This window comes from Taeniopygia guttata, chromosome 15 (genome assembly GCF_048771995.1).
Source record: "Taeniopygia guttata chromosome 15, bTaeGut7.mat, whole genome shotgun sequence".
NCBI lineage: Eukaryota > Metazoa > Chordata > Aves > Passeriformes > Estrildidae > Taeniopygia > Taeniopygia guttata.
The window spans coordinates 3,238,349-3,249,417 of record NC_133040.1 but is presented as its reverse complement, the minus strand read 5'-3'; the positions used below and the strand labels follow the sequence as shown (position 1 = coordinate 3,249,417).

Genomic DNA, 11,069 nt, shown 5'->3' with positions numbered 1-11,069 from the left:
CTGCACTGATCTTTGCTGATGGTGTGGTAAGATGGTTAGAAAGGGGAGGGATGGGATGGTGATGCAGGTTGCCTTAATTATCTGCAATCAGGAGAGACTGCATCATCCCCACTGTGGAGCTCCCCGAGAAGGGCCCATCATGCTGTATCTTCTGGCAGAGAGGCCCTGGGCAGAAGGAGAAGGCATCTGGGACTTCCTCCACAGCCATGGACATATCGCCAGGTCTTGAAAAAGTTTCCAGTGAAGTTTGCTGTGCATACTGACATGAGCTAGTGGCTTCATTGGAAAGGAAGAACAGAGTTTCTGTTGTTTAATGTTCACCATAATACTTTGAAGAAGCCCCTGCCTGATGCAGAGAGGTTGTTAGCACTCTGGAACTCTTGCAGTACTTAAGTGCTTCTCTCACTTTCCTAGATCATAGGCCAGGTTTATGCTGACCCAGACTGTCTCCCACGCACACTGGATTTTGGCCTTAATGTCAAGCTGTTCTGGGAGAAGTTTGTTCCTGCTGATTGTCCTCCAGCCTTTTTCCCTCTGGCTGCTATTTGCTGCAGACTGGAACCAGAGAGCAGGTAGGTTTGGGGTCTGGAGGACTCCTCTTTGGAAGCCTGCAGGATGTGTCTGTGTACCCATAGTGGAAGGACTGCTCTGCACAGAGGGCAGCTCCAGCCATCTATGGGAATGCTCAAAGGCTTCCATGAGTGAGAGGCTTCAGACTCAACAGTCTGGGAGAGAGACTGCTGTATGGTGGAGATGTCTGAAACAATTTGAAGTCAGAATAAAGAGGGAATGATTGTTCAAGATTTCTCAGGTACAAACAGTAGGAGCAGACTTTGACAGTAAGGTAAATACTGCATTTGATTTCAGTTATGAAACTTGTAGTTTCAGTTTCAGTTATGAAACTTGTAGCTTCAGCTTGTAGTGTTGCTGCCAAGTAGGTTTCAAAAGCCAGACCTCCCTGGTCACTCACTGGCTATAAAAATGGGTAGCCCTGACAGATGAGTGCTTTGTGGTCTTGAAATCTGAATGGGGAGGAAATCATGTTCACCACTCTGTACATGTTACAGGGACCTGGTTGGACAACTAGTTTAGCCTTTCCAGATGCTGTTCTGCTTCCTCTTTGCTAATAATGTTTCCTCACTGCTGCTTCTAGGCCCCCTTTTTCCAAGCTGGAAGATTCCTTTGAAGCTCTCTCTCTGTACCTGGGAGAACTTGCCATCCCCCTTCCATCTGAGCTGGAGGAGCTGGACCACAATGTGAGTGTGCAGTATGGACTGAGCCGTGACAAGCTACCTGAAAACACAACCTAGTCTGCTCATCCTGCTGCCTGTGCCACTTCCACTGGAGCTGGGATGAGCATCAGGGAGGGAGGCACTTCAGCCACTTCCAGGGCATTAACGGGGCACCACACTGTGCACCTGCTGCACTGCCTCTCTCTCCCCATCCAGCTTCCCTCCTCTTGGATATCCTGATTCACTGTGGATTCCTGGCATGTTTCAGAAGCAAAAAGGATCATTTCCTGCCAGCTGCACCTAGAAAAGCCGCTGAACACTATTTTTCTGGCTTGAGAAATATTTCTCTGGCCTTTTCAGGCTTCTTTACTTTGGTGCCTTAGAACTTGGCTGCAAGCTGTGAAGCCACCCTGGCCTGTCTGCCAGGGAGGGAATTGCTATAGGAGACTCTCCTGGGTAAGGACCAGTACTTCTGGAACAGCTTCTCCCACTGACTGCCCTGCCCAGAAAGCTGGGGAAATTGGACATCCAGCAACATGTCTCACCAGGACAGCACATGTATGTATTTCCATGTGTTTCCCAGAACAATCCACTGAGATTTTGGCCTCTGACACACATCAGCAGAAGGAGTAAAAAGCCCCAGGAATTGGGCAGCTCTCCTGAAAAATGTCTCTGGGGAAACACATATGAATTGTTGTTTTGGTTTTGTAGGCTTTTATTCCTTCTGTGTCTCTGAATACCTCCAAAAGCCTGCCTAGAAACACTAAGACTGAGCTCTGCTTGCCCCTCCTGATGGCAAATAAGGCAGGCAGCAAATGAGCCACTGGAGCATTTTCAGACCCTGCGCCTGCAGTGAATTTGCCTGCCCAAAACCTTAACCTAGGTGAAAGTATTTGAACCTGAATGTGTAGCTCTGCACTAGGCACTGGGTGTGGACATTCCTGAGTGCTTGAGCTCTTGACCTGTGGATGTGAGGTGACAGAAATGGAGGCAGAAGGTGCTTGTCAGAAAGCCAAAGGTTTGAAGTGGCTCAGACCTTGGGCATGGACAATGGCAAAAGGGGACTTGCCCAAGGTTAATTAAAGGATGGACTTGTCATTAATAGAAAAGTGCTGGAGAATGTCCCATCCTCTCTGGAGTGGCAGCTGGAGAACTAATAATTCAGTTGCTACTACCTCATTCTTTCCTGCAGATTGTGCAAGTTGCTCCCTTTGAAGGTCCTTCTTGCAGCTACTGCTGTAGCACCTGAGCTGATTCTCCAAACAGAAATTTTCCTCAGGGTCATTCTCTGCTCTGGAGGGGGGGAAAAATAGGGCTTGGAGCCATTGGGAGGTGGGTAGGGCTGTATTTTCTTCCTGTACTTCTTTTCTTCCTCCCTTGGTGGGAGAAGGAAGGAAGGAAGCTACTGCTGCAGTAGCTCACATGGTAGGCAGAACTGAACAACAAGCTGCATCAAGTTCTGCTCTAAGTCTCACAAACATCATGGTTTAACTGGATTTTTAGTGTGCTCCTTTTTCCTTCCTCCTCCTTTCAGCATGGGGTGGGGAATGGGTGGTAGTCTTTGCTGTTACTTTGGTTTCCTCCCCTACCCATGAGTTTAAAGTATTATGTAAAATAACATGGGACCACGCATCACCTGACATCAGGTATGCAAGGGGGGTGTTTTTAGTCTGTGTAGTGGTGTTTTAGAAACACTGGGGACTCCCTGTGCTGTACATCAGGCAGGAGCCTCTCTAATCTGGGTCCAGTGGATCCAGGATTGTTAATAGGATTTGCCCTTTCATTCCCCCTCCCAGGCTGGTTTGTGAGGGGATCCCTGAAGGGAGAGTCCTGGGTGATGTGTGGGTGGGGTTTATGAACGGTGATTTGCACAGCTCCACATTCTAACTAAATTAAAAAGCAGTAACCGTATGCTATTGAGAACAAGATTTTGTGGTCTCTGTGTTGAATAAAGCCAGAAGCCGTAACTTTCTCAGGTTTCTATTGTTGTCACAGAATGGCAACACCGAAACTGCCCAGATGAGGCACCATCTAGAGCACCCTTTTTTGAGTCAGTGAACTTTGCCACATTCACAAAACTGCAGAATCACAGTGCAGTGCTCTGTAGGATTATTTACCTGGAGTGAGGGAAAGGGAACAAGTTCTGTTCATTCGCTGGTTGGTTTTAAGGGTGGACAGGAGTCAGCAGATCATGGAGCCTCTCCATTTTCCTTTTCTAATCCAGGGATAAAAATACAACCTGTTTTTGGAAACATCTTATTCTGAAATATGTAGTTCAGGGGGCTTTTGTTAAGACAACAACTGAACAAAAATGCTGGCTCTGTTGGTACCTCCTGTAACCTGCTGTGCTCTGTCTCCATTGTACTTCTCAAGGGATGGAGCTGCTGTTGAGCAGGACCAAAGCAGAACTGACCCAGGTCAGTGCAGGAAGGGGCTGTAACCAAGAGTCTGTTCCCATGGGCCAGCCTGCTGAGTCACCCACAGCTCACACCCCAACAACTGCTTTTCAGGAAGTGTCCCAGTCCAAGAGCAAATGCTGGCAGCAGGGAGACAAACTCCATGCCCCTTGTCGGTGCTGGTGCATGAAGGCACTGCTTGTAGGGATTTACTTTTGGGCCTGGCAAACTGAAGTGGTACCTTCCCTTCTCCTCAATTCAAAGTCTGAAAGAAGGCAAAGGATGCTGCTCTGGCAGGAGGAATGCACAGATGAGCCACAGTCCACATAGTTATACAGAGCATTCTTCTTTTAAGCTTTAATACAAGGTAGCACAGTCTGCACCTTCTCATAATGAGGTATTTAAAACATTTTACAAAGAAATGGTATTCAAAGGCATTTAAAAATAAAATATTTCCCTTTTCTGAACCAAACGTTAACACTAAAACCCCTGCTGCCAAGTGCTGCTCCCTGTTAGGCCCACAGCTATAAAGCAGATGGCTAGAAAACTTACTTGAATGGCTTGAATCCCCTGAAGCGGGGACAGATGTTTCCCTGAACTGGCCTTGCCTTGGTGCCATTAGGCAGACACTGCAGCAACCATTCCTTCCAAACCCCCTGAAATGCTAATAAAAGTTGTTACAAAACCTCTCTAATAGGACCAGGCTCTGTAAGTAAGTAGTCTTGCTGCATAAGCTGAGTGTGTGACAGAGGCTGGGCCAGGAGCCACACCAGAACTTCAGTATCTTACAAAACAGCTGTCCTGTTCTGCCCTTAGAGCCACAAGTGCTGCACTGTGATCAGGGTGACCTCCACAGCTTGGCCACTCTGTCCAGCACTGGCTCTGTAGGAAGCCTGGGGAGTTCAAAAGAGGATGTTATCTATCCTCAGTGTTTAACCTGCTGTAAGTAACTGAAGGGCAGTTTTTCTTCACTCCACAACTACCTACCACTCACCCTGGCTTTCCTGATCTGTGTAAGTGAGCAGGAGGCACAGACAGACCCCCCTGGACACCTACAACTGCGGCTGTGCGTGTAGCACCACAGGGGAATGGAGAAGTGGCCTCAGCCCTGGAAGACCTGGATTTGTCAAGAGCTTGAGGAGAGCACTGGGGCTAAACATTCTACTTCTGGCCAAAGACATCCCTCAAATAAGCTCTTCCTTGGAAAAAAGCCTGATCCAGTAGCAGGATTCTAGACAGTGATTCCAGCTCTCAGCCACTAAAGCAAAAAGGCAGGAACTACAATCAGAGTGTAATTACCTAGCTAAATCTGACATGAAGCTCCCCTCAGTCCCTGCAGTACTGTTCTCTCCTGAGGTTCCAGGCTGAAACTTAATTAACAGTGCACACCATTAAATAGGAAAAGAACATAGAAAGAGGAAGCCACGACCACGCTCCAGGCTACAGGATCTGTGGCCAGTTGTAAGCCTGGCCCATCATCCCCCCCAGCTCCTTGGCACACCATGGAGATAGGTGGGAGGAAGCAGCAGGGTCCACCACACCAGTCCCCAGCTGGTCATGCACTGAACGGTGCCCCTCAAACAGATGATGAATAGCCCATTGCTCTGCTCCTCTGCATCACCTTCATCCGGCGTTCATCAAAAAGAAAACAAAATAGAAATGAACACACGCAACCCCTGCACTCACAGTGGGAAGCTGGAGGCTTTGCTCAGCCTGTAGCGCTCCTGCCTGAGCTGCTCAGGCACCAGGAGTCCCTGCCTGCCCCATGAGGGGGCCGCTGCCGTCCCGCGTGTCCTCCACGGGCGTCTGGTTGGTGTGCACCACAATGGTGTTCTCATCCACGAGCTCGCACGTGGGGTTGCTGAACGCTGACAGGGGCAGCGTGATGCGCTGCATTTCACGCTCATAAACCTTCTGCTCATGCTTCTCCTTCAGGTCTTTCCCCCTGCATTACAATAAAAACCAAAACACATACATGGGGTGAGGGCTGCTGCTTGGATGGAGAGTCTCAGTAAAGCTGATGGAGTAGAGAAAAAGGGACTCTGCTCTTTAAGATAAACAGTGGTTTCATCTGCATACAAAGGGCCAGAAATGTTCCCTACTGTAAGCAGAGGACCACAGCTGAGCATTTTTGAAAAACAAGCAGCCAAGTGAAGTCTGTCCCTCCCTCAAACTGGCTTATTCACTGACATTGCTGCTGATAAATGACTGTACAGCCAGGCCCATCCTTCAAACCACAGAGCTGCCATGTGTTTCCTTATCCTTTACAGTCCCACAGCACAGCCTGGTGCAGGCCCAGGGGAGAAGTGAGACAGTGCAGAGGCCACTGCTGTGGAAAAGAGCTGCTGTAACCTGCTTCATCTGAAACAAATACTAAAGCTGGTGGCAGCTTCTGCCTTTTGTTGCAGCAAATTAAGCTGTCCAGAAAGTATTAAAGCTGACTTCAGAGCTGGCCATGCTTTCTGCCACTGCAGCTCTAACAGCTTAATGCCACAACCAGCTCCTCAAACCTACCTCAGTCTCCAGCCTGTTGCTAAGTGAAGGAACACCTCAGTAATTTGTGCTGTGGAAGAACTGCCTTGCTATAAAAATGGATTTGGCATTAATAGCATGTTGTCTTCAGAAAAGCTATGTATACCAAAAACTACTAAACCCATTAAAGGTTTCTCACCACACCTAGTACTCAAACCTGCCAGCTTGCACATGCAATTTTGAGATCAAGGCAAGGAAGGAGACAGTAAACCTGCAGTACATCCCTGCTGTGAGCTCTCTGCGACTGGAGAAGCAAAGCTGCCTTTGGACAAAGCCCAACACTGGTCTATTGCCTCCTCCCACAGAGGACAGGGGAGAGGCACCACTCGCTCCTCCTGAGGCTCGTGATCTCAAGCAGGCAGAGCTGCTGGGGTTTCCTGTTCGCATTTTGGCTTCTTTTCAAAGCTGCCTACAAGCGTGCAGCAGTGGCTGCTGTTCCTGCCAGCACACAAGACAGCATTCGCTGAAGTGACACCTCAAATCAGATTCCTCGACAAGCAGTGCTCTGTTTTGCCCCTTACGTAACACTCCTCCCTCTGCTTTTTTTTCTGTCAGCATTTATTATAAACACTTACATAAGGACATGTCCCAGCTTGGGAAAGGGTTCCTTCTGCTTGGTTGTGTCAGACTGTTGTCAAACAGCCAAAACATAGAACAAACCCTCCCAGAGGAGGGAGCCTGGGCCTTTGCTTGCTGCAGTGACAATCACTGCTATTTGTTAATCCTGCCCTCTCTTTTACAACTAAGCAGCTTGTTACTGCCACTACCCTCAAACTCTGCTGAGCTACAGAAACATTTCTGTCCAACACAATAAAGTGGCTGAAAAAGAGTAACTGAAGTCAAAATCAAAATCGGCCTTAAAGTATACAGGAGCTTTGCTAAAATAAACTTGGACCAAAAAAAAAAAAAGTGCTACCTGACAGCTTCATAGGATAAAATGCATTAGTAGCAAAAAACATTGTCAATTGTTTTTCTTCTAAAGATAGAGAAGTTAGGGGAACAGGTGGCCTGCTAGAAGAATTGTTCTTTTTCTGAATAAAAGAAACTTCCTGTGAGGGCACCTGGGATGTGCTCTTTCCAGTTCTGACAAAATCCTGCTCCCCTGAATACATCTGAAAAAAACACACCAAGGTACACATGCACACACAAAACCCAAATATCAAAGAGGGCAATTTGAAACTTTAAGTGAGATAGAACATCACAATAATGGGGGAATGGAAAAGAACAGAGTTAATTCTTCAGTAGTTCTTTCCTCAGTGTGGCAAACAAACTTGCTCAATGTGCCATAATCAAGCATACACTTCTGTCCTGTTCCCTTGGGATCTGGTTGGGTCTGCAGGTGCTCAGACATTCCTGCTCTATATTCAGCAGCTTCTGAACAAAGAACAGCCACTCACCTCTTATAGATGTATCCCAAGACAATGCCAGCCCCGATGGCAATGATTATCACCATCATGATCAGCCCCAGCACATAACCTGTGAAAAGGGAAAAAAAAGAGCCAAAATTATGAGGTGGCAGATCAGCTATAATGTTGCTTTCAGAGCCTCAAAACAGGTCTGTCCTGCCAGAATTACAGGAATGGATCTATCACAGCATCCCAGGTTTGTACCTAGTGTCCCTAAGTCCTTCTTTTCTCTGGAGTTCATCTGTACTCTCTGACTGATGCCAATGACGGGCTGCACCGCAGCTGCCTCGCTCCGGGAGGGCAAGGTATCAGCTGGTTCAAACACCTGCTCATCCTCCTGGGAAGTACCAACTTCTGCTGTAGGGACTGGGGCTGTGGTAGCTGTAGCATCTGCTGAGGAGAAAAAATATATATATACAACATACCATTCACTTATGAGTACTCCAAAACAACATGCATCTTGAGAGTGGGACAGCTCTAGACTGCTATCACTGAACTGCCTTCAAAGCACACTGAAAAACACTTGTTCCCCCTTAAGTTGTTGCCAGAAATCCTACCAAAGTAGACAAGAAATGTACTCCTCCCCACACTTTCCTTTGACATGAACCTATTTAACTAAAGAGTCCAAGGAACCAGCACAGATGAAAGAAGTCAGACAGCAGAATGAAACCCAGGTTCAGGGCACGAGTCCAGAAGATGCACAATTACTTCATTTAGTGTATAGATTGATATACAGGCTGCAGCTTCAATCATGCTGAACAAGATTATGAGAACTCCATCCCAAATCTCCCAGGAGCCTATTTGTCTTTCTTCTACCTCAATCTTCCTGACACAGGAAAGTTTGACAGGAGACTTCAGCTGGTATGAAACCAACCTGGGGATATTCTTCCCTGGTCCCTGTTTGCAGTGGGTATCAAACTGATAGTCTGGGACACCACTGGACAGGCTAAGTCAGAGCAGCTCTCAGGGAGCACAGGCACTGACTAAGGACAAGTTCCTTCCTCAGTCAAGGCCCAGAAATGGCACCCAAGGATACAGGTTCCTTCCCAGCCCTGTTTTTTATCTGCTCTTTTTCATCAACAGCATTGAAAGATTTTCAAGGTAGCTCCTTCTTTCATGACATAGTTTAAATGGAAGCTGTAGCACTGTAAAAGCTGTGACAGTGTGAAGTAGGTATCTATTACCTTTTCTACACAAAACCCCCTCATTTTTGGAAATGCTATTCACAGTATGCATCTACACCTGAAAACTCACTCCACCTGCATCTCCCCCCACAGCAGGCAATGACTTCATGTGGACTTTCTATCTGCAGCCATTTTGAGTCTTCAGTGGAATGTGAAATGGAAGTACAGAAGGGAGTCAGAGACAGGAAATCAGGAGTCCTGCACAGTAACTTCACATAGGGTCAGCCAGGGCAACTGAACTAAAGTGAACTGTTGGACCATGAAAAGGTGCCCCCTCTGAGATGCAAAAATATGAAACCTATTAAACATGAAAATGGCTGAAAGGTCAGGTAACTCTTCTGATCCTAAAGCTGCAAGAATGTTTTGAGTAAGGATCTTGGCAGCAGAACATTTTTTTGCTTCATCTTTGGGGAAAAGCAGACAAAAAAAGAGCAAAGTGAAAAAAAGGGGAGGGTGTATGTGTGTGGGAAATGTATTTAGATGCAAGGATAGCAGTCTCAAGGGACAGTGGTGCGAGTAAATCTTGCAGGGCTCAGAAAGTAGTAAACAGTTCAAAAAACCCCAAGTGGTTACTCTGATGTCAGTCAACACTGACACCTCCTCTCCCTGAAACAGGCTTCCGCTACAGTTCTTTTGGCAAACTCTTTCTCACTGTGACTATCCAGGAGGAATCCAGTCTTTCCATTTCTCACCGTCATCCCTTCTAGTTCTCATTTTTTCCACATTCTTCCCCTGCACCCCGTACCCAAATTCCCATTGGCAATCCTTTAACAGCAAGAAGCTTCTTTAGTCAGCCATAACATGCCCCACAACAACAGTCTACCCACAGCTCAGCAGTTCCTAGATGTCCAGACCTCAGCCTTTTGCAACGCAGCTAGAGAGCGCTATGGTGATAAGCGAATTGTGGGGGAGTGGGGGCTTTTCACAGGCCTTTTCTGGCACTAATGGCAAAGCTCTAGGGGCGGAGCACGGCATAGCTGGGAGGCAGATGTGCACGCACAGGCGGGGGCTGGAGGGGAGCCTTGGGTACGCGGTGTTTCCGAGGGAGGTGCTGGCGTAGTCCGGGGTTGTTTGTGCGCCGGAGGGACCCACCCTGGTGACAAACCCAGACCCCAGCCGTAGGGGCCAGGCCAGAGAGGGCAGAAAGAGAGGGGAGCCGGCGGCGGCCGCTCTTACCTGAGCACTGGGCGATGTCGCAGGATCGCCGCTCGGGGATCCCGGTAGCGCCTTGGATGTAGCACCAGGGCGCGGCGTCGCCGTCCGGGTTCCTGCAGCTGTTGTGGTCCTCATCGACTGCTAGGGAGCAGCGGGGCCGTCAGCGCGGCCGCGGCACCCCCCGCTCCCCCGGGAGCCCCCCCGGCCTTCCCCCGGGCCCGGACCCACCTGCCGGGAGCGCGGCGCCGGGGCCGCTCCGCACCGTCAGCCAGTTGAGGCACGGGGCGCCGCCGGTGGCCACTTGCCGGCTGCCGCGGTAGGACGCGCCGTTGCCGCGGAGGCATTCTGCGGAGAGACGAGCCGAGCCTCGCGGACGGCCCGAGCAGCCCCCGCCGCTCCGAGCAGCTCCCCAGCACGGCCCCCGCCTTCCCCACGGGGGTGTTCCCCCACCCGAGACCGGCCTTTGTCCCCCACAAAGCCGGGCCGGCACTCACCCTCGGCGCCGCGGGCGGCCCCCAGCAGCAGCGAGCCCAGCAGCAGCACAGCGCGCAGCGCCCGCCGCGAGCCCCCGGGCAGCATCCTCGGCGCGGAGGGCGAGGAGCCGCCGCCAGCCCGGCCGCGCTACTCGGCTCCGCTCGGCGCCGCGGCGAGACCTGCCCCGGCGCTCCCCTCCCCGGTAAACAACCGCCGGGCTGCGCTTCCCCCCCCGCCCCGCAGCCGCCGCCGGGTCCTAACGCTGCCGCTGCTGCCGCCCGCCCCCAGGAGGGGAAGGGGCGGCTGCCGCGGGGCAGGGCTCGGGCCAGCCGGGAACCTGCTGCCGCAGAGGCTCCTTCGCCCCGGGACCGGTGCTCGGTGCCGTGCGGCTGTTTGGCTCGAGAGGAACTCCGTGTCCCTGGGCTTGTCTCCTACAGTCGCAGGAAAAGTCTTAGACCAGAAGAGGAGACTTTCCACACGGAACTACGCTTGAACAACTGCCTGTGGCAGGAAAAGTGTTTATCTTCATAGACCTAAAACTGTTCTCTCCCCCAGAGAATTATCATGAAGGACTAAATCCTGCCGCCCTTATTCTCCCTTTGGGTTCCCTTAGATCTAAAGATGCGTTGTAGGGGCTACACACTGCCATTGAGGCTGTGCAACTCCACCTTAAAGGGGTTTACATTCTCG

General features: G+C 50.0%; 2 protein-coding genes across 8 annotated transcripts in view; one reads left to right on the top strand and one right to left on the bottom strand.

Moving 5' to 3' along the window:
• Positions 1–3,199, top strand: part of LIMK2 (LIM domain kinase 2) — a 30,760-nt gene extending 27,561 nt beyond the window's left edge. For all 4 annotated transcript variants that reach the window (XM_030286023.4, XM_030286022.4, XM_072936214.1 and 1 more), the window contains 2 exons: positions 415–572; positions 1,154–3,199. In XM_030286023.4, coding sequence (XP_030141883.4) covers positions 415–572; positions 1,154–1,310 — 315 coding nt within the window. In that variant the 3' untranslated portion in view covers positions 1,311–3,199. The remainder of the gene's footprint in view (positions 1–414; positions 573–1,153) is intronic.
• A 759-nt stretch (positions 3,200–3,958) lies between these two features.
• PIK3IP1 (phosphoinositide-3-kinase interacting protein 1) lies at positions 3,959–10,827 on the bottom strand. 4 transcript variants are annotated; one of them, XM_041719494.2, is made up of 6 exons: positions 10,400–10,827; positions 10,134–10,250; positions 9,927–10,046; positions 7,771–7,959; positions 7,558–7,636; positions 3,959–5,573 (listed from the first exon to the last, which is right to left on the bottom strand). In XM_041719494.2, the coding sequence occupies exons 1-6, from the start codon at positions 10,482–10,484 to the stop codon at positions 5,366–5,368; spliced, it is 798 nt and encodes a 265-aa protein (XP_041575428.2). In that variant the 5' UTR covers positions 10,485–10,827; the 3' UTR covers positions 3,959–5,365. The 4 variants fall into 4 exon arrangements, with proteins under 4 accessions (XP_041575428.2, XP_030141884.4, XP_041575427.2 ...); XM_030286024.4 differs by having other exon boundaries at positions 7,771–7,956; XM_041719493.2 differs by having other exon boundaries at positions 9,927–10,043; positions 10,400–10,769.
• Positions 10,828–11,069: the final 242 nt, after the last annotated feature.